Source organism: Oncorhynchus kisutch, unplaced genomic scaffold, assembly GCF_002021735.2.
Source record: "Oncorhynchus kisutch isolate 150728-3 unplaced genomic scaffold, Okis_V2 scaffold722, whole genome shotgun sequence".
NCBI classification, from domain to species: domain Eukaryota; kingdom Metazoa; phylum Chordata; class Actinopteri; order Salmoniformes; family Salmonidae; genus Oncorhynchus; species Oncorhynchus kisutch.
Window position 1 is genome coordinate 407939 of NW_022262667.1, and position 23814 is coordinate 431752.

The 23814-nt window shown below is 49.1% G+C and overlaps 1 protein-coding gene across 1 annotated transcript in view; it reads right to left on the reverse strand.

Annotated features, from left to right (window-relative positions):
- LOC109885662 (probable E3 ubiquitin-protein ligase HERC1) overlaps positions 1-23814 on the reverse strand; it is a 211746-nt gene that overhangs the window by 128256 nt on the left and 59676 nt on the right. Inside the window, 16 exon segments of the mRNA XM_031815997.1 lie at positions 1828-1911; positions 2479-2718; positions 5672-5836; positions 6281-6391; positions 7316-7422; positions 7919-8074; positions 8759-8943; positions 9219-9456; positions 10007-10127; positions 10644-10874; positions 12846-13123; positions 14742-14793; positions 18108-18222; positions 19188-19424; positions 20903-20906; positions 22561-22641. Of these exon segments, the coding sequence (XP_031671857.1) occupies positions 1828-1911; positions 2479-2718; positions 5672-5836; positions 6281-6391; positions 7316-7422; positions 7919-8074; positions 8759-8943; positions 9219-9456; positions 10007-10127; positions 10644-10874; positions 12846-13123; positions 14742-14793; positions 18108-18222; positions 19188-19424; positions 20903-20906; positions 22561-22641 (2405 nt within the window).

Sequence of the window (23814 nt, forward strand, 5' to 3'; positions counted from 1 at the left end):
CGGTTATTGTCTACGTTTAGGTGAGTTATAGGCTAGGCTAACTAACGTGTCTATGTTTAGATGGGTTATAGGCTAGGCTAACTAACGTGTCTATGTTTAGGTGGGTTATAGGCTAGGCTAACTAACGTGTCTATGTTTAGGTGGGTTATAGGCTAGGCTAACTAACCTGTCTATGTTTAGGTGGGTTATAGGCTAGGCTAACTAACCTGTCTATGTTTAGGTGGGTTATAGGCTAGGCTAACTAACCTGTCTATGTTTAGGTGGGTTACAGGCTAGGCTAACTAACCTGTCTATGTTTAGGTGGGTTATAGGCTAGGCTAACTAACGTGTCTATGTTTAGATGGGTTATAGGCTAGGCTAACTAACCTGTCTATGTTTAGGTGGGTTATAGGCTAGGCTAACTAACGTGTCTATGTTTAGGTGGGTTATAGGCTAGGCTAACTAACTTGTCTATGTTTAGGTGGGTTATAGGCTAGGCTAACTAACTTGTCTATGTTTAGGTGGGTTATAGGCTAGGCTAACTAACCTGTCTATGTTTAGGTGGGTTACAGGCTAGGCTAACTAACCTGTCTATGTTTAGGTGGGTTATAGGCTAGGCTAACTAACCTGTCTATGTTTAGGTGGGTTATAGGCTAGGCTAACTAACGTGTCTATGTTTAGGTGGGTTATAGGCTAGGCTAACTAACTTGTCTATGTTTAGGCGGGTTACCTTTATTTAACTAGGCAAGTCAGTTAAGAATGGGAGTGAAAGGGACACAGAGGGGAAAAGGGAGTTTAGGGAGAAGGACCGTGTGATGCTTGGAAACAAATGTGATCTCTGGTTGAAGATCAGAGGTTTTAATGTCTGTTTGGGGTACCTGATTACTCCTGCCTATCCTTACACGCAACTTCATCATCAAACTATCACTTTATCCAACTGAGTTCTCGTGAAGTTACAAGTTGTTTTTGAATAACTTAAAAACATGACAGGAGTAAGGTAATAATGACCGAACTAACAAGGGCAAGATAGAACAATCTGACGAGAAGTTTGAACAGACCTTACAGTTGAGGTTTAACTAGGTTCAATGTTTAACTAGGTTCTATGTTTAAATAGGTTCAATGTTTAAATAGGTTCTATGTTTAAATAGGTTCTATGTTTAACTAGGTTCAATGTTTAACTAGGTTCTATGTTTAAATAGGTTCTATGTTTAAATAGGTTCTATGTTTAAATAGGTTCTATGTTTAACTAGGTTCAATGTTTAACTAGGTTCAATGTTTAACTAGGTTCTATGTTTAAATAGGTTCTAGGTTTAACTAGGTTCTGTTTAACTAGGTTCTAGGTTTAAATAGGTTCAATGTTTAACTAGGTTCTATGTTTAAATAGGTTCTATGTTTAAATAGGTTCAATGTTTAACTAGGTTCTAGGTTTAAATAGGTTCTATGTTTAAATAGGTTCTAGGTTTAACTAGGTTCTGTTTAACTAGGTTCTAGGTTTAAATAGGTTCAATGTTTAAATAGGTACTAGGTTTAACTAGGTTCTAGGTTTAACTAGGTTCTACATTTAAATAGGTTATAGGTTTAACTAGGTTCTAAGTTTAAATAGGTTATAGGTTTAACTAGGTTCTAAGTTTAAATAGGTTCTAGGTTTAACTAGGTTCTATGTTTAAATAGGTTCGATGTTTAAATAGGTTCTAGGTTTAACTAGGTTATAGGTTTAACTAGGTTATAGGTTTAACTAGGTTATAGGTTTAACTAGGTTGTAGGTTTAACTAGGTTGTAGGTTTAACTAGGTTCTAGGTTGAACTAGGTTCTAGATTTAACTAGGCTCTAGGTTCAGCGTTGTCTTACCTTCTCTCCAGGGTTACTGCTGTAGAACATGACACAGGGGTAGAGCTCTGTGGCGTCCACGTCCTCGAAGGCTAACTTGGGCTCCTGTGGAGAACAATAACAGGCTTCTGTAAACACAGCAGAGACTGTCTCAAACACTCTGGTGTCTCTGGGGGGGGCACTCTGGTGTCTCTAGGGGGGGGGGCACTCTGGTGTCTCTAGAGGGGGGGGACTCTGGTGTCTCTAGGGGGGCGGCACTCTGGTGTCTCTAGAGGGGGGGGGCACTCTGATGTCTCTAGGGGGGAGGCACTCTAGGAGGGGGGGCACACTCTGGTGTCTCTACGGGGGGGGAACTCTGGTGTCTCTAGGGGGGGGGCACTCTGGTGTCTCTAGGGGGGGCACTCTGGTGTCTCTATAAGGGGGGGGACCTCTGGTGTCTCTAGGGTGGGGTCGCTCTGGTGTCTCTAGGTTTCAGACCCTGCTGATAGATATTGATCTCTCTACCCCTCCCTCTCTCTCCCTCCCTATCATCTATACATCTCTCTCAGTGAGGGGACTGTAATGACTTGCCACCATGGGGTTTTAATAGTTTTGTGAAGAGTTTATAGTGTGAAAAGCATCTCAGAACTGAGGTGGGAAAAGGCCAAACTGACAGTAGCTTTATGTTCTGACCTCTCCGTTCTTCCCGAAGGAGATGGTGCGTGCCTCCATGTCCAACACACAGGTGATGTAGTCTCCCTGGGTGAAGGAGGAGAGGGTGAGGGTCTGCTCTCCGTTGTGGTACAGGTTCCCGCTGTAGGCCCGGTACAGCCACATGTCTGACGTGGTGCGGTGGTTGAAGTCATGGACAGGCCAACGGGACACCCCGACGCACGTCCCCTCATTCCCACGGTTCTCCTTCACAATGTAGAACTACAGGTAGAAGACACAATGTTATGAGATACAGGAAACACATTACATAAAGGACGTGACGCAGCGGAACGGGAGCTCATTAATGAAGACAGCAGAACGGGAGCTCATTACTGAAGACAGCAGAACGGGAGCTCATTACTGAAGACAGCAGAACGGGAGCTCATTACTGAAGACAGCAGAACGGGAGCTCATTACTGAAGACAGCAGAACGGGAGCTCATTACTGAAGACAGCAGAACGGGAGCTCATTACTGAAGACAGCAGAACGGGAGCTCATTACTGAAGACAGCGGAACGGGAGCTCATTACTGGAGACAGCAGAACGGGAGCTCATTACTGGAGACAGCAGAACGGGAGCTCATTACTGAAGACACAGCAGAACGGGAGCTCATTACTGAAGACGTAGCAGAACGGGAGCTCATTACTGCAGGCACAGCAGAACGGGAGCTCATTACTGGAGACAGCAGAATGGGAGCTCATTACTGGAGACAGCAGAACGGGAGCTCATTACTGAAGACAGCAGAACGGGAGCTCAGTACTGAAGACAGCAGAACGGGAGCTCATTACTGAAGACAGCAGAACGGGAGCTCATTACTGAAGACAGCGGAACGGGAGCTCATTACTGAAGACAGCAGAACGGGAGCTCATTACTGAAGACGCAGCAGAACGGGAGCTCATTACTGAAGACAGCAGAACGGGAGCTCATTACTGAAGACAGCAGAATGGGAGCTCATTACTGAAGACGCAGCAGAACGGGAGCTCATTACTGAAGACAGCAGAACGGGAGCTCATTACTGAAGACAGCAGAACTGGAGCTCATTACTGAAGACAGCAGAACGGGAGCTCATTACTGAAGACAGCAGAACGGGAGCTCATTACTGAAGACAGCAGAACGGGAGCTCATCACTGAAGACAGCAGAACGGGAGCTCATTACTGAAGACAGCAGAACGGGAGCTCATTACTGACGATGCAGCAGAACGGGAGCTCATTACTGGAGACAGCAGAACGGGAGCTCATTACTGGAGACAGCAGAACGGGAGCTCATTACTGAAGACACAGCAGAACGGGAGCTCATTACTGAAGACATAGCAGAACGGGAGCTCATTACTGAAGACAGCAGAACGGGAGCTCATTACTGCAGACACAGCAGAACGGGAGCTCATTACTGGAGACAGCAGAACGGGAGCTCATTACTGGAGACAGCAGAACGGGAGCTCATTACTGGAGACAGCAGAACGGGAGCTCATTACTGAAGACAGCAGAACGGGAGCTCATTACTGAAGACAGCAGAACGGGAGCTCAATACTGAAGACGCAGCAGAACGGGAGCTCATTACTGAAGACTCAGCAGAACGGGAGCTCATTACTGAAGACAGCAGCACGTGAGCTCATTACTGAAGACTCAGCAGAACGGGAGCTCATTAATGAAGACGCAGCGGAACGGGATCTCATTACTGAAGACAGCGTAACGGGAGCTCATTACTGAAGACGCAGCAGAACGGGAGCTCATTACTGAAGACGCAGTGGAACGGGATCTCATTACTGATGACGCAGCAGAACGGGAGCTCATTACTGATAATGCAGCAGAACGGGAGTTCATTACTGAAGACGCTGCAGAACGGGAGCTCATTACTGAAGAAAGCAGAACGGGAACTCATTACTAAAGACGCAGCGGAACGGGAGCTCATTACTGAAGACGCAGCGACAAGGGAACTCATTACTGAAGACAGCAGAACGGGAGCTCATTAATGAAGATGTAGCGGCTATAGGTGAAACCCCCCCCCAACATTGCCATAGTGATCTGTCTCTCTATGGAGAAATACATCTGGTAAATCCACCTAGTCTAACTACTCCTGAGGTAAAAATACATACGTCACCTCTAGTTTAGGTTCCATTTACACCCCCAGAACACAGACACGTCTAACAACATGGACATGTAGCTCAGACAATAACTCCAGGTAACTGTCAAAATAAAGGAAACACCAACATAAAGTGTGTTTATAGGGGCGTTGGGTCACCACCAGTCAGAACGGCTTCAATGCAAGACTGTAGGTGTGTTTACACATGCCATTTCCCCTCAAACGTTAGCAACGGGACAGTAGGTGTGTTTACACATGCCATTTCCCCTCAACGGGACAGTAGGCGTGTTTACACATGCCATTTCCCCTCAAACGTTAACAACGGGACAGTAGGTGTGTTTACACATGCCATTTCCCCTCAAACGTTAGCAACGGGACAGTAGGCGTGTTTACACATGCTATTTCCCCTCAAACGTTAGCAACGGGACAGTAGGTGTGTTTACACATGCCATTTCCTCTCAAACGTTAGCAACGGGACAGTAGGCGTGTTTACACATGCTATTTCCCCTCAAACGTTAGCAACGGGACAGTAGGTGTGTTTACACATGCCATTTCCCCTCAACGGGACAGTAGGCGTGTTTACACATGCCATTTCCCCTCAAACGTTAGCAACGAGACAGTAGGCGCGTTTACAAATGCCATTTCCCCATAAACGTTAGCAACGAGACAGTAGGCGTGTTTACACATGCCATTTCCCCTCAAAAGTTAGCAACGTGACAGTAGGTGTGTTTACACATGCCATTTCCCCTCAAACGTTAGCAACGGGACAGTAGGCGTGTTTATACATGCCATTTCCCCTCAAACGTTAGCAACGGGACAGTAGGCGTGTTTACACATGCCATTTCCCCTCAAACGTTAGCAACGGGACAGTAGGGCGTGTTTACACATGCCATTTCCCCTCAAACGTTAGCAACGGGACAGTAGGGCGTGTTTACACATGCCATTTCCCCTCAAACGTTAGCAACGGGACAGTAGGGCGTGTTTACACATGCCATTTCCCCTCAAACGTTAGCAACGGGACAGTAGGCGTGTTTACACATGCCATTTCCCCTCAAACGTTAGCAACGGGACATGCCATGATGGAGATGTACTGTACCTTCCACTGGTAGCACCCAGAGGAGATGCCGGTAGAGGCCAGTCCATATCCCTTCCCCCCGCTGCCGTGGGTCAGACCCTGGCCATTCTCCACCACACAACACTGAGTCTTCTCCGGGTCAAACGACACCTCCTGGATGGGAAGGTTCTCATCCTCCTCCTCGCCCTGGGGACAGACGGATGAATAAGTTAGTCAGATTGCGAGCCAGTTAATTCACAGAGAAGAAGACAAAGTATAGAAGAAAAAAATAAGAAAAAGTCTGAGAAAAGAAAGAAAAAGAAGAAGAAGAAGAAAGAAAAAGAAGAAGAAGAAGAAAGAGAAAGAAGAAGAAGAAGAAAGAAAAAGAAGAAAGAATAAGAAGAAGAAAGAGAAAGAAGAAAAAATTAAAGAAGAAGAAGTAGAAAGAAAAAAATGAAGAAGGAAAAAGAAGAAGAAGAAGAAAGAAAAAGAAGAAGAAAGAGAAAGAAGAAAAAGACGAAAGAAGAAGAAGAAGAAAGAAAAAAATGAAGGAAAAAGAAGAAGAAAGAAAAAGAAGAAGAAGAAGAAAGAGAAAGAAAGAATAATAACAGTAAGAAGCAGTGATAGAGAGCATTATGAGTAGTCCTGTACCTGTAGTTTCAGCTCCTGCTCTTTCTCCTTCATCTGGATGGTGTGCTTGGCCTGGGCGATGGGAGCTTCCCACATACAGTCAGCCAGCAGGGAGAAGAGACGCTCCACCACCTAGAGGAGGACCACACCTTTTACCAGCTACCTCATCAAATCCTCTTATTAGGACCTCACCTTTTACCAGCTACCTCATCAAATCCTCTTATTAGGACCTCACCTTTTACCAGCTACCTCATCATATCCTCTTATTAGGACCTCACCTTTTACCAGCTACCTCATCAAATGCTCCAATTAGGACCTCACCTTTTACCAGCTACCTCATCAAATCCTCTTTTTAGGACCTCACCTTTTTACCAGCTACCTCATCAAATCCTCTTATTAGGACCTCACCTTTTTACCAGCTACCTCATCATATCCTCTTATTAGGACCTCACATTTTACCAGCTACCTCATCATATCCTCTTATTAGGACCTCACCTTTTACCAGCTACCTCATCAAATCCTCTTATTAGGACCTCACCTTTTACCAGCTACCTCATCATATCCTCCTATTAGGACCTCACCTTTTACCAGCTACCTCATCAAATCCAATTAGGACCTCACCTTTTACCAGCTACCTCATCATATCCTCTTATTAGGACCTCACCTTTTTACCAGCTACCTCATCAAATCCTCCTATTAGGACCTCACCTTTTTACCAGCTACCTCATCAAATCCTCTTATTAGGACCTCACCTTTTACCAGCTACCTCATCATATCCTCTTATTAGGACCTCACCTTTTTACCAGCTACCTCATCAAATTCTCCTATTAGGACCTCACCTTTTTACCAGCTACCTCATCAAATCCTCCTATTAGGACCTCACCTTTTTACCAGCTACCTCATCAAATCCTCCTATTAGGACCTCACCTTTTTACCAGCTACCTCATCAAATCCTCCTATTAGGACCTCACCTTTTTACCAGCTACCTCATCAAATCCTCCTATTAGGACCACACCAGTGGGTCAATTTTGAGAGGCTTCACTCTGCATACAGTACCTGTGTCATCTGGTCGTTCTCTACACTGGCCTCGCAGGCAGGCAGCACAGCCTCCAGAACATGAAGGGCCAGGAGACGAGTTCTCAGGTTGCCCACCAGAGGGACTCCTACATAACAAACAACAATAACACTCATTGAAAAGCGTTTAATGAACGGGCTAAGACACGATTCAAATAAACCTTAATCCGTTTGACCTGACCTTTGACAGAAATAACATAACGAAAGGTGAAAATGGAGGCCTTTAATGTAAGTCCTTACCTCTGACCTGACGTCGGTTGGCTGTGCTGGTGTAGCCTATATTCAAGTCGATGTAAAGAAACATCTAAACTCACAAGTACAGACTAGTGATTTTCATTTTTTATTTTTTATTTTACCTTTATTTAACTAGGCAAGTCAGTTAAGAACAAATTCTTATTTTCAATGACGGCCTAGGAACAGTGGGTTAACTGCCTGTTCAGGGGCAGAACAACAGATTTTGTACCTTGTCAGCTCGGGGATTTGAACTTGCAACCTTTCGGTTACTAGTCCAATGCTCTAACCACTAGGCTACCCTGCCGCCCATAGTGCATTTTAACTGTACAAATACAGTTGATTGGACCGTACCTGAGCAGCATTTCTGTGCAGCGATGTTGAGCAGCACCTCTGTCCACTTTGGAGAAGACATCTTGGATTGGATGGCCTTGGAGGAGACGACTCGCCTCAGGAACACCAGGAAGTCTCCCAGGTGAAGCTCTGCTGTGTGCTGCTTACGCACCAACGCTATGGAACACATCAACAACAACAACAACAACATATTACAGAGTGTAGCTCTACAGGGTGCTGTTTCCACTCCAACAACAACAACAACAACATATTACAGAGTGAAGCTCTACAGGGTGCTGTTTCCACTCCAACAACAACAACAACAACAACAACAACAACATGTTACAGAGTGAAGCTCTACAGGGTGCTGTTTCCACTCCAACAACAACAACAACAACATATTACAGAGTGAAGCTCTACAGGGTGCTGTTTCCAACACAACAACAACAACAACATGTTACAGAGTGAAGCTCTACAGGGTGCTGTTTCCACTCCAACACAACAACAACAACAACAACATATTATAAAGTGAAGCTCTACAAGGTGCTGTTTCAAAACAATGACGTCATGTCTGAATCCGGCCATCTTTATGCCACTTCACCATCTGTATTGACAATACTTTAGAAGTTCCCGTAAAAATTGATTTGAAAAAAAAAAAACGATCAAGCCGATCAACCGATTCCAGTCAGCCAAATCACTAGTAACCTTTCCTTCACTATTACTCCCATCCTGGCAGACAATCCTTCTAATGTATAATCCTCCAATCCTCCTAATTTATTAAATCATCGTTCAAATAGCACTATTACTTGATCCAAAGAGACTTCCTGTCAATGCTGCCATGACACACAGTCCTCCTCCCACCTCTGAAGTCTGTCTTCTCTGGGTCGGCTCCATCCTCAGACTTCTTGTCCTGGTTCTCCTGGTTCTTCCCTGGGTCGGCAGTGAGCAGGCTGACTCCTGCCTGGGACAGAAGGTTCTTCAGCTGGCTACACAGCAAGTCCAACAGGGACTGGACCACCTTGGGTCCTAGCTTGTCTGCATACGTCCTGGAGACACGGAGACACGGAGACACAGAGACAAGTCAGTCACACAGAAACATGTATCAACAGTCTTTCTGTGTAGGGTTTCATGGTTGCGCCTCCTACAGGACTAAGACTCGAAGGACAATCTCAAATTGAAAGTCCCCTTTTTTAATCCAGGAATAGGCTTGATCTGGACCCGGGAAACCGGCCCTATAGATAAACCAGACACAAGGCATCTGACGACACACATACGTAACATATATTAACAGTTTTGTTAGTGCAGAGAGCCCCTGTCTTACCCGGTGCTGATGGCCAGTATCTGCAGTAGTCGTGTGGAGGCTACCTTCAGGGCAGTGCTGAGCTGAGACACCCCTGGTTTCTGTAGCAGTTGGAGTGGTTGTCCCAGCAAGGTTTCTGTGCCACACAGCTGTGACAGCACATTGAGGAGGCCACTGGATATGGCCAGGGACACGTCCACAGACTGGTAACGCACGCTCAGGGCAAACACTGTCACCAGCAGGAGGCGCTGCTGGGCCTCTGGAACGAGGGAAAGTGGGAGGAAAAAGAGGGGGGGGGAGATACCGAGTCAGTTGTCCAACTGAATGGGGTCAACTGAAATGTGTCTTTCCGCATCGGGACGGGGGAGAGAGAGGGAGACGACGGTGAGAGGCAAACGAGGGAAAGGGGGGGGGGGGAAGAGGGGGGGAGATACCGAGTCAGTTGTCCAACTGAAATGTGTCTTTCCACATCGGGACGGGGGAGAGAGAGGGAGACGACGGTGAGAGGCAAACGAGGGACAGGGGGGGGGGGGGGGGGGGGGGGAGAGGGGGGGAGATACCGAGTCAGTTGTCCAACTGAAATGTGTCTTTCCACATCGGGACGGGGGAGAGAGAGGGAGACGACGGTGAGAGGCAAACGAGGGAAAGGGGAGTTACTCTATAGCGGTGGTCTTCAACTACGTCCTGAAGAACTACTGGCTGCGCAGACTTGCTGTGTTTACTGCAGGGCTGGACCGAAAGCCTGCTCACACAGTTGTTCTCCAGGACCTGTAAAGAAGAACCCTGCTTAGTAATAATGTGATGTTCACCTATGTGATGTTTGTTGGCCTGCAGGGCTCTCTCCAGCGTGACAGACAGCTGCTGGTAGATCTTATGTACGGCTGTCTGGATGTCCATCTGCAGGCTCCGTTTGGCTGCGTTAACACCGTCCTGAACCAACACAACATCATTATGAGGCAGACAGACAGACAGACAGACAGACAGACAGACAGACAGACAGACAGACAGACAGACAGACAGACAGATCCTGTCCTGAACCAACACAACATCATTAGGAGATGGACAGACAGACAGACAGACAGACAGACAGACAGACAGACAGACACATCCTGTCCTGAACCAACACAACTCTCTCCCTAGTCCCCCGTACCTGAACACTCTCTCCCTAGTCCCCTCCGTACCTGAACACTCTCTCCCTAGTCCCCCGTACCTGAACACTCTCTCCCTAGTCCCCCGTACCTGAACACTCTCTCCCTAGTCCCCCGTACCTGAACACTCTCTCCCTAGTCCTCCGTACCTGAACACTCTCTCCCTAGTCCCCCGTACCTGAACACTCTCTCCCTAGTCCCCTCCGTACCTGAACACTCTCTCCCTAGTCCCCCGTACCTGAACACTCTCTCCCTAGTCCCCTCCGTACCTGAACACTCTCTCCCTAGTCCCCCGTACCTGGTAGTGGTGTAGCTGGACATTCTCTCCCTTCAGTCCCCCGGTGCCCACGGTCCCTAGACCGAAACATCCAGCCAGGAACTGTAACCTGACGGAGGTCAGGAGGGAGGAGGACTGGAAGGCGACGCTGCGACCTCCTGGTCCGCACCCCCCACCTCCTGCAGCCTGGCTACTCTTCTCCTCCATCCCAGAGATCAGCACCACGATCTGGTGTAGAGCCTCCAGACGCAGCTGGAGAAAACATTGACACACATTAATTAGTCCTAGATGACTCTGTACCGTAATACCCTGTATATAGCCTCCACATTGACTCTGTACCGTAACACCCTGTATATAGCCTCCACATTGACTCTGTACCGTAATACCCTGTATATAGCCTCCACATTGACTCTGTACCGGTACCCCCTGTATATAGCCTCCACATTGACTCTGTACCGGTACCCCCTGTATATAGCCTCCACATTGACTCTGTACCGGTACCCCCCTGTATATAGCCTCCACATTGACTCTGTACCAGTACCCCCTGTATATAGCCTCCACATTGACTCTGTACCGTAATACCCTGTATTTGGCCTCCACATTGACTCTGTACCGGTACCCCCTGTATATAGCCTCCACATTGACTCGGTACCGGTACCCCCTGTATATAGCCTCCACATTGACTCTGTACCGTAATACCCTGTATATAGCCTCCACATTGACTCTGTACCGGTACCACCTGTATATAGCCTCCACATTGACTCTGTACCAGTACCCCCTGTATATAGCCTCCACATTGACTCTGTACCGTAACACCCTGTATATAGCCTCCACATTGACTCTGTACCGGTACCCCCTGTATATAGCCTCCACATTGACTCTGTACCGGTACCCCCTGTATATAGCCTCCACATTGACTCTGTACCGGTACCCCCTGTATATAGCCTCCACATTGACTCTGTACCGGTACCCCCCTGTATATAGCCTCCACATTGACTCTGTACCGTAACACCCTGTTCTGTTGTTGATCTATGACCAGGATGGTTCTCACCTCAGCTCTGTTGCTGATCTATGACCAGGATGGTTCTCACCTCAGCCCGGTTCTGTTGTTGATCTATGACCAGGATGGTTCTCACCTCACCTCTGTTCTGTTGTTGATCTATGACCAGAATGGTTCTCACCTCAGCCCGGTTCTGTTGTTGATCTATGACCAGGATGGTTCTCACCTCACCTCTGTTCTGTTGTTGATCTATGACCAGGATGGTTCTCACCTCAGCTCTGTTCTGTTGTTGAGTGTCACAGGTGTCCTGTGTGAATCTAAGTGTGCGTTCTCTAATTCTCTCCTTCTCTCTTTCTTTCTCTCTCTCTCTCTCTCGGAGGACCTGAGCCCTAGGACCATGCCCCAGGACTACCTGACATGATGACTCCTTGCTGTCCCCAGTCCACCTGGCCATGCTGCTGCTCCAGTTTCAACTTCCACCTGACTGTGCTGCTGCTCCAGTTTCAACTGTTCTGCCTTATTATTATTCGACCATGCTGGTCATTTATGAACATTTGAACATCTTGGCCATGTTCTGTTATAATCTCCACCCGGCACAGCCAGAAGAAGACTGGCCACCCCTCATAGCCTGGTTCCTCTCTAGGTTTCTTCCTAGGTTTTGGCCTTTCTGGGGAGTTTTTCCTAGCCACCGTGCTTCTACACCTGCATTGCTTGCTGTTTGAGATTTTAGGCTGGGTTTCTGTACAGGACTTTGATATATCAGCTGATGTACGAAGGGCTATATAAATAAATTTGATTTGATTTGATTGATCTATGACCAGGATGGTTCTCACCTCAGCTCTGTTCTGTTGTTGATCTATGACCAGGATGGTTCTCAGCCCGGTTCTGTTGTTGATCTATGACCAGGATGGTTCTCACCGCAGCCCTGTTCTGTTGTTGATCTATGACCAGGATGGTTCTCAGCCCGGTTCTGTTGTTGATCTATGACCAGGATGGTTCTCACCTCAGCCCGGTTCTGTTGTTGATCTATGACCAGGATGGTTCTCACCTCAGCTCTGTTCTGTTGTTGATCTATGACCTGGATGGTTCTCACCTCAGCCCTGTTCTGTTGTTGATCTATGACCTGGATGGTTCTCACCTCAGCCCTGTTCTAGTGTTGATCTATGACCAGGATGGTTCTCACCTCAGCTCTGTTGTTGATCTATGACCAGGATGGTTCTCACCTCAGCTCTGTTCTGTTGTTGCTCCATAGCCAGCATGGTTCCTTGTGGACTAGTAGACATGCTCTCCTCGGGCTCTTTGAAGGCGGGGGTGTTTCCCACGTCTCCACTGATGAAGCTGACGATGTTCTCTATGAGGGCGTGAACCCCCAGCGAGCGGCTCAGGTCCAGGTCCGACTCCTCATAGGATTGGTAGAGGGGAGAACCGTACAGCTGGTCCCTACTGTGTTTCACCCTGAACCATGAGTCAGCCAGGGAGTCTGGAGAACTGTGGAGTAGACCTGAGGGAGGAGAGAGGAAAGAGAGAGGGGGAGGGAGAGAGGGGGAGGGAGAGAGAGAGAGAGAGAGAGGGAGGGAAAGACAGAGAGATAGAGAGAGGTAGAGAGAGAGAGAGACAGAGAAACAGAGAGAGAGAGAGAGAGCGAGAGACAGAGAGAGGCAGAGAGAGCGAGAGAGGCAGAGAGAGAGAGAGAGAGAGACAGAGAAACAGAGAGAGAGAGAGTGAGAGAGAGACAGAGAGAGAGAGAGAGACAGAGAAACAGAGAGAGAGAGAGAGCGAGAGACAGAGAGACAGAGAGAGAGAGAGAGAGACAGAGAAACAGAGAGAGAGAGAGAGAGCGAGAGACAGAGAGACAGAGAGAGAGAGAGAGAGACAGAGAAACAGAGAAACAGAGAGAGAGAGAGAAAGGCCAGATATCTTTTCAGAAACACAACTCCTATTCCTCTACAGGTGGATGAGAGTAACATCCACTCCATACAAAGTGAACCACTGTAAGACCTTATTGGGCGTTTATGTTAGCAGATGGAAGCTAGCTGTGATAAGACTACTGTATGTCCATTCACATTCAGTCTCTCTGCTTGGCTTCATTCCACGGCTGCTTTCTCATACTCCATGCCATCAGCCTTGATCAGCCATTCAAATATAACGTGAGCATGTTGCTCCCCCTTCCCCCCTGATCAGATGACGACGAGGGATGCTGCAGGGGAAACTGAGATGATGAGCAAGAGGCCAAGACCAAAAATGAATAAAAGGCTTTTGTCTGAAATGGTTTGTGCCGTCTTCCCAAAATCAACTGACAAGCAAGAGAAGTACGGTCAAGAGGAACACACAGACACATCTGTCACATCTGAGACGAGCTACCTCGTCGATTCCACTTAGGAGAAACATGATTGAACCGAGCTCTACTAAAAAACGCCAGCCGTATTACTGAACCCTTCAACTGGGAATGAATGGACGTTACAGCCATGGAGAGTTGAGCTGGCTAGAGGAAACAGGAAGTGGTTACAGCCATGGAGAGTTGAGCTGGCTAGAGGAAACAGGAAGTGGTTACAGCCATGGAGAGTTGAGCTGGCTAGAGGAAACAGGAAGTGGTGGAAACATGCCATGGTGTACTTGCGTGGAGCTCCTTTTGTTTTTTGGGCTCAACTGTCTCAAGAGGAGCAAATACGCTTTCGGAAAATCAGAAGACAAGGAGAACACTTTACACTGAAGCAGAGGGCTGTCACATAGCAGTAGTGGTTAGTAGCATCTAATGGACTTTACTGATTTACACTGAAGCAGAGGGCTGTCACATAGCAGTAGTGGTTAGTAGCATCTAATGGACTTTACTGATTTACACTGAAGCAGAGGGCTGTCACATAGCAGTAGTGGTTAGTAGCATCTAATGGACTTTACTGATTTACACTGAAGCAGAGGGCTGTCACATAGCAGTAGTGGTTAGTAGCATCTAATGGACTTTACTGATTTACACTGAAGCAGAGGGCTGTCACATAGCAGTAGTGGTTAGTAGCATCTAATGGACTTTACTGATTTACACTGAAGCAGAGAGCTGTCACATAGCAGTAGTGGTTAGTAGCATCTAATGCACTTTACTGATTGTACAGACATTAGTCCTTTACCTCTCTTTTTCTGAGAAAATGTCAGGTCCAGATCCACGTTTCTCCTGCCACTCTGAAACAGAGGAAAAGAAAATCACTTCAGTTACATTTTAATAAATCATTATTACAATAAACATCAGGAGTACGTCTTAGTGGGAACTTTGTTTAAAACAGAACATGTCTTTACACTGAGAGGGGGGGGAGACACAGAGAGACACAGAGAGAGAGGGGGAGACAGAGAGACAGAGAGAGAGGGGGAGACACAGGGAGACACAGAGAGAGAGGGGGAGACAGAGAGACACAGAGAGAGAGGGGGAGACACAGGGAGACACAGAGAGAGAGGGGGGAGACAGAGAGACACAGAGAGAGAGGGGGAGACACAGGGAGACACAGAGAGAGAGAGGGGGAGACAGAGAGACACAGAGAGAGAGGGGGAGACACAGGGAGACACAGAGAGAGAGGGGGAGACAGAGAGACACAGAGAGACACAGAGAGAGAGGGGGAGACACAGGGAGACACACAGAGAGAGAGGGGGAGACAGAGAGAGACACAGAGAGAGAGGGGGGAGACACAGAGAGACACAGAGAGAGAGGGGGGAGACACAGAGAGACACACAGAGAGAGAGGGGGGAGACACAGAGAGACACAGAGAGAGAGGGGGGAGACACAGAGAGACACACAGAGAGAGAGGGGGGAGACACAGAGAGACACAGAGAGAGAGAGGGGGGAGACACAGAGAGACACAGAGAGAGAGGGGGGGAGACAGAGAGACACAGAGAGAGGGGGGGGAGACACAGAGAGACACAGAGAGAGAGGGGGGAGACAGAGAGACGCAGAGAGAGAGGGGGGAGACAGAGAGACACAGAGAGAGAGGGGGAGACACAGAGAGACACAGAGAGAGAGGGGGGAGACACAGAGAGAGAGAGGGGAGACACAGAGAGACACAGAGAGAGAGGGGGAGACAGAGAGAGACACAGAGAGAGAGGGGGAGACACAGGGAGACACAGAGAGAGAGGGGGAGACAGAGAGACACAGAGAGGGGGAGACACAGGGAGACACAGAGAGAGAGGGGGAGACAGAGAGACACAGAGAGACACATAGAGAGAGGGGGGAGACACAGGGAGACACACAGAGAGAGAGAGGGGGAGACAGAGAGAGACACAGAGAGAGAGGGGAGACACAGAGAGACACAGAGAAAGAGGGGGGAGACAGAGAGACGCAGAGAGAGAGGGGGGAGACACAGAGAGACACAGAGAGAGAGGGGGAGACACAGAGAGAGAGAGGGGAGACACAGAGAGACACAGAGAGAGAGGGGGAGACAGAGAGAGACACAGAGAGAGAGGGGGAGACACAGAGAGACACACAGAGAGAGAGGGGGGGAGACACAGAGAGACACAGAGAGAGAGGGGGGAGACACAGAGAGACACGGAGAGAGAGGGGGGAGACAGAGAGACACAGAGAGAGAGGGGGAGACAGAGAGAGACACAGAGAGAGAGGGGGAGACACAGAGAGACACACAGAGAGAGAGGGGGGAGACACAGAGAGACACAGAGAGAGAGGGGGAGACACAGAGAGACACAGAGAGAGAGGGGGGAGACAGAGAGACACAGAGAGAGAGGGGGAGACACAGAGAGACACAGAGAGAGAGGGGGGAGACAGAGAGACGCAGAGAGAGAGGGGGCAGACACAGAGAGACACAGAGAGAGAGGGGGGAGACACAGAGAGAGAGAGGGGAGACACAGAGAGACACAGAGAGAGAGGGGGAGACAGAGAGAGACACAGAGAGAGAGGGGGAGACACAGGGAGACACAGAGAGAGAGGGGGAGACAGAGAGACACAGAGAGAGAGGGGGAGACACAGGGAGACACAGAGAGAGAGGGGGAGACAGAGAGACACAGAGAGACACAGAGAGAGGGGGGAGACACAGGGAGACACACAGAGAGAGAGAGGGGGAGACAGAGAGAGACACAGAGAGAGAGGGGAGACACAGAGAGACACAGAGAAAGAGGGGGGAGACAGAGAGACGCAGAGAGAGAGGGGGGAGACACAGAGAGACACAGAGAGAGAGGGGGAGACACAGGGAGACACAGAGAGAGAGGGGAGGACAGAGAGACACAGAGAGACGCAGAGAGAGGGGGGAGACACAGGGAGACACACAGAGAGAGAGAGGGGGAGACAGAGAGAGACACAGAGAGAGAGGGGAGACACAGAGAGACACAGAGAAAGAGGGGGGAGACAGAGAGACGCAGAGAGAGAGGGGGGAGACACAGAGAGACACAGAGAGAGAGGGGGGAGACAGAGAGACGCAGAGAGAGAGAGGGGGAGACACAGAGAGACACAGAGAGAGAGGGGGAGACACAGAGAGAGAGAGGGGAGACACAGAGAGACACAGAGAGAGAGGGGGAGACACAGGGAGACACAGAGAGAGAGAGGGGGAGACACAGGGAGACACAGAGAGAGAGAGGGGGAGACAGAGAGACACAGAGAGGGGGAGACACAGGGAGACACAGAGAGAGAGGGGGAGACAGAGAGACACAGAGAGACACATAGAGAGAGGGGGGGAGACACAGGGAGACACACAGAGAGAGAGAGGGGAGACACAGAGAGACACAGAGAAAGAGGGGAGACACAGAGAGACACAGAGAGAGAGGGGGAGACAGTGAGACACAGAGAGAGAGGGGGGGAGACACAGAGAGACACACAGAGAGAGAGGGGGGGAGACACAGAGAGACACACAGAGAGAGAGGGGGGAGACACAGAGAGACACAGAGAGAGAGGGGGGAGACACACAGAGACACACAGAGAGAGAGGGGGGAGACACAGAGAGACACACAGAGAGAGAGGGGGGAGACACAGAGAGACACAGAGAGAGAGGGGGGAGACAGAGAGAGAGGGGGGAGACAGAGAGAGAGGGGGGGAGACACAGATGAGAGGGGGGGAGACAGAGAGACGCAGAGAGAGAGGGGGGGAGACACAGAGAGACACAGAGAGAGAGGGGAGACACAGAGAGACACAGAGAGAGAGGGGGAGACACAGAGAGAGAGAGGGGAGACACAGAGAGACACAGAGAGAGAGGGGGAGACCAGAGAGACACAGAGAGAGGGACACACACAGAGAGACACACAGAGAGACACGAGAGAGAAGGGGGAGACAACAGAGAGACATACAGAGAGAGAGAGAGAGAGAGAGGGGAGACCACAGAGAGACACAGAGAGAGAGGGGGGGGAGACACAGAGAGACACAGAGAGAGAGGGGGGAGACACAGAGAGAGAGGGGGGAGGACACAGAGAGACACAGAGAGAGAGGGGAGAGACAGAGCGAGAGAGAGAGAGAGAGGGTGATGAGAGAGAAGGCAGGCAGACGGAAGAAGGCCAGCATTGTGACTGACCAGAGTGCATCCCTCCTCATCAGACAGGGACAGATTTGATTCGCTCCTGGACTTCATCAGCCTGTAGTTGGGACTGGACTGGACCGAACAGCTCTCTGTACTCAGACTCTCACTCCTTCATAGCAGAGGACAGAGACCACACAGTCAGAACTACACAGACCATAGTCAGAACTACACAGACCACAGTCAGAACTACACAGACCACAGTCAGAACTACACAGACCATACAGTCAGAACTACACAGACCACAGTCAGAACTACACAGGCCACAGTCAGAACTACACAGGCCACAGTCAGAACTACACAGAACAGACCACACAGTCAGAACTACACAGACCACAGTCAGAACTACACAGAACAGACCACACAGTCAGAACTACACAGACCATAGTCAGAACTACACAGACCACAGTCAGAACTACACAGACCACAGTCAGAACTACACAGACCATACAGTCAGAACTACACAGACCACAGTCAGAACTACACAGACCACAGTCAGAACTACACAGAACAGACCACACAGTCAGAACTACACAGACCACAGTCAGAACTACACAGGCCACAGTCAGAACTACACAGAACAGACCACACAGTCAGAACCACACCAGACCACAGTCAGAACTACACAGACCACAGTCAGAACTACACAGAACAGACCACACAGTCAGAACCACACAGACCACAGTCAGAACTACACAGGCCAGTCAGAACTACACAGAACAGACCCAACAGTCAGAACCACACAGACCACAGTCAGAACTACACAGAACAGACCACACAGTCAGAACCACACAGACCACAGTCAGAACTACACAGACCAGAGTCAGAACTACACAGAACAGACCACACAGTCAGAACCACACAGACCACAGTCAGAACTACACAGGCCAGTCAGAACTACACAGAACAGACCGCACAGTCAGAACCACACAGACCACAGTCAGAACTACACAGAACAGACCACACAGTCAGAACCACACAGACCACAGTCAGAACTACACAGGCCACAGTCAGAACTACACAGACCAGACAGTCAGAACTACACAGACCAGACAGTCATAGTTGCGTTGTTCTGACCTGGTCATGAAGCCCGTCCCGTCCTGCTGTCCCTGTCCGGCTGACTGGAAGCTGCCGTGTCCCTCATCCTGCTGCTCCTTCCCCAGTTCCCCCAGTACAGGGCTGACCCCCAGCACCAGCAGAGCACAGCGGTGGACCACAGAGTTACAGGCGGCTGTGTACAGGTCCTGTCCCTCAGGCAGCCCCGTACAGCCATCTCTCCCCGTGATGCTCCTCCTGGGATGTCGAGGCCTCCGCCTCCCCTGGTAACAATAACACACTGTTAATATAGAAAGGGTGAAGGAGAAAAGGCGCGCTGGCTTCTGCTGTCCAAAAACTAATCAGTCTGAAGGACGATGAATATTTAGAGTGGTTTGTAGCAAGCATTTATAATCAATAATACATTAGATATTTTAAGGCTCTTGTTATAAAACCTGAACCGAAAGGCATTTACAATAAGCAACCATACGTTACAACCATACAAACCCATACGTTACAACCATACAAAACCCATACGTTACAACCATACAAACCCATACGTTACAACCATACAAACCCACACGTTACAACCATACAAACCCATACGTTACAACCATACAAACCCATACGTTACAACCATACAAAACCCATACGTTACAACCATAACAAACCCACACGTACAACCATACAAACCCATACGTTACAACCATACAAACCCATACGTTACAACCATACAAACCCATACGTTACAACCATACAAACCCATACGTGTACAAACCATACAAACCCATACGTTACAACCATACAACCCACACGTTACAACCATACAAACCCACACGTTACAACCATACAACCCACACGTTACAACCATACAAACCCACACGTTACAACCATACAAACCCATACGGTTACAACCATACAAACCCATACGTTACAAACCATACAAACCCACACGTTACACCATACAAAACCACACGTTACAACCATACAAACCCACACGTTACAACCATACAAACCCACACGTTACAACCATACAAACCCACACGTTACAACCATACAAACCCATACGTTACAACCATACAAACCCACACGTTACAACCATACAAACCCACACGTTACAACCATACAACCCACACGTTACAACCATACAAACCCACACGTTACAACCATACAAACCCCACGTTACAACCATACAAACCCATACGTTACAACCAATACAAACCCATACGTTACAACCATACAAACCCATACGTTACAACCATACAAACCCACACGTTACAACCATACAAACCCACACGTTACAACATACAAACCCATACGTTACAACCATACAAACCCACACGTTACAACCATACAAACCACACGTTACAACCATACAAAACCCACACGTTACAACCATACAAAACCATACATTACAACCATACAAACCCACACGTTACAACCATACAAACCCATACGTTACAAACCATACAACCCAGACGTTACAACCATACAACCCATACGTTACAACCATACAAACCCATACGTTACAACCATACAAACCATACGTTACAACCATACAAACCCATACGTTACAAACCATACAAACCCAACACGTTACAAACCCACACGTAACCATACAACCCATACGTTACAACCATACAAACCCATACGTTACAACCATACAAACCCATACGTTACAACCATACAAACCCATACGTTACAACCATACAAACCCACACGTTACAACCATACAAACCCACACGTTACAACCATACACACCTACGTTACAACCATAACAAACCCATACGTTACAACATACAAACCCATACGTTAAACAACCATACAAACCCATACGTTACAACGCATACAAACCCACACGTTACAACCATACAAACCCATACGTTACAACCATACAAACCCACACGTTACAACCATACAAACCCACACGTTACAACCATACAAACCCACACGTTACAACCATACAAACCCACACGTTACAACCATACAAACCCAGCGTTACAACCATACAAACCCACACGTTACAACCATACAAACCCACACGTTACAGACCATACAAACCCACACGTTACAACCATACAAACCCACACGGTACCAACCATACAAATCCCCACACGTGTACAAACATACAAACCACTACGTTACAACATACAAACCCATACGTTACAACCATACAACCCACACGTTACAGACACCATACAAACCCACGGTTACAACCATACAAAACCCACACGTTACAACCATACAAACCCATACGTTACAAACCATACAAACCCATACGTTACACCATACAAACCCACACGTTACAACCATACAAACCCACACGTTACAACCATACAAACCCACACTTAACAACCATACAAAACCCCATACGTTACAGACCATACAAACCCCAACGTTACAACCATACAAACCCATACGTTACAACCATACAAACCCATACGTTACAACCATACAAACCCACACGTACAACCATACAAACCCATACGTTACAACCTTCCCACCCCCTCATAGTTTCCATATTATATATACTGAAATAAACCTGCCCCACCTCCTCCCCCCTCCACCACGACCCCTCCATTTTCATCACCTCCTCCTTCCTTCCTCCCCCTCCTTCCCTCCTCCTTCCCTCCTCCTCCCCCTCCTTCCCTTACCTCCTCCCTCCCCCTCCCTTCCCTCCTCCCCCTCCCTCCTTCCCCTCCTCCCTCCTCCCCCTCCTTCCCTCCCCCTCCCTCCTTCCCTCCCCCTCCTCCTTCCCTTACCTCCTCCTCCCTCCTCCTCCTCCTCCCTTCCCTTCCTCCTACTTCCCTTACCTCCTCTCCCCCTCCTTCCCTCCTCCTCCCTACTTCCCTTACCTCCTCATCCCCCTCCTCCTTCCCTCCCCCTCCTCCTCCTCCCCCTCCTCCTTCCCTCCCCTCCTCCTTCCTTCCCTCCCTCCCCTCCTTCTTCCCTCCTCCTCCTTCCCTTACCTCCTCCTCCCCCTCCTTCCCTCCCCCTCCCCCTCCTCCTCCTTCCCTCCCTCCTCCTCCTTCCCTTCCATTACCTCCTCCCTCCCCCTCCTCCCCTCCCCCTCCTCCTTCCCTCCCCCTCCTCCTCCTTCCCTTACCTCCTCCCCCTCCTCCTCCCCTCCCCCTCCTCTTTCCCTCCCCCCTCCTCCTCCTTCCCTTACCTCCCCTCCCCCTCCTTTTTTCCCCTCCCCCTCCTCCTCCTTCCCTTCCCTCCCCTCCCCCGCCCCCTCCTCCTTCCCTCCCCCTCCTTCCCTTACCTCCCCTCCCCCTCCTTCCCTCCTCTTTCCCTCCCCCTCCTCCTCCTTCCCTTACCTCCCCTCCCCCTCCTTCCTTCCCTCCCCTCCTCCTCCCCCTCCCCCTCCTTCCCTTACCTCCCCCTCCTCCTCTGGTTCCTCCTGAGGTCAGGCCTCCCCCGGCGCTGCTGCTGGCCCTCTCCCTCTCTCGGCTCCTCGCCGCCTCCCGCGCTGAGAGGAAACATTGAAAGATTTCTGTGCCGTGCGACAGACAGACACAGAGAGACATCACACAGGGCGCTGGGTTAAAAGGGAAGCTGTGCGACGAACCACGCCGTGGCGTAGGTCAATGAGGCGCTAACCCAGGCTAGTCCTGCCAGACTACAGTAAGAGTCATTCAAGGCTCTAACCCAGGCTAGTCCTGCCAGACTACAGTAAGACTCATTCAAGGCTCTAACCCAGGCTAGTCCTGCCAGACTACAGTAAGACTCATTCAAGGCTGTACAACCCAGGTCCCCTTGTCCTATCCCTGTACCTTTTTCCTACCCTGCACATTTGTCCTATCCCTGTACCTATCACTGTACCTTTGTCCTATCCCTGTACCTTTGTCCTATCCCTGTACCTTTGTCCTATCCCTGTACCTTTGTCCTATCCCTGTACCTTTGTCCTATCCCTGTACCTTTGTCCTATTCCCTGTACCTATCCCTGTACCTTGTCCTATTCCCTGTACCTTTGTCCTATTCCCTGTACCTTTGTCCTATCCCTGTACCGCTGTCCTATCCCTGTACCCGCTGTCCTATCCCTGTACCTTTGTCCTATCCCTGTACCTGTATCCCTGTACCTTTGTCCTATCCCTGTACCTTTGTCCTATTCCCTGTACCTTTGTCCTATCCCTGTACCTTTGTCCTATTCCCCTGTACCTTTGTCCTATTCCCTGTACCTTTGTCCTATTCCCTGTACCTTTGTCCTATTCCCTGTACCTTTGTCCTATTCCCTGTACCTTTGTCCTATCCTGTACCTTTGTCCTATCCCTGTACCTTGTCCTATTCCCTGTACCTTTGTCCTATTCCCTGTACCTTTGTCCTATTCCCTGTACCTTTGTCCTATCCCTGTACCTTTGTCCTATCCCTGTACCTTTGTCCTATTCCCTGTACCTTTGTCCTATCCCTGTACCTTTGTCCTATCCCTGTACCTTTGTCCTATTCCCTGTACCTTTGTCCTATTCCCTGTACCTATCCCTGTACCTTTGTCCTATCCCTGTACCTTTGTCCTATCCCCTGTACCTTTGTCCTATTCCCTGTACCTTTGTCCTATTCCCTGTACCTATCCCTGTACCTTTGTCCTATCCCTGTACCTTTGTCCTATCCCTGTACCTTTGTCCTATTCCCTGGTACCTTTGTCCTATTCCCTGTACCTTTGTCCTATCCC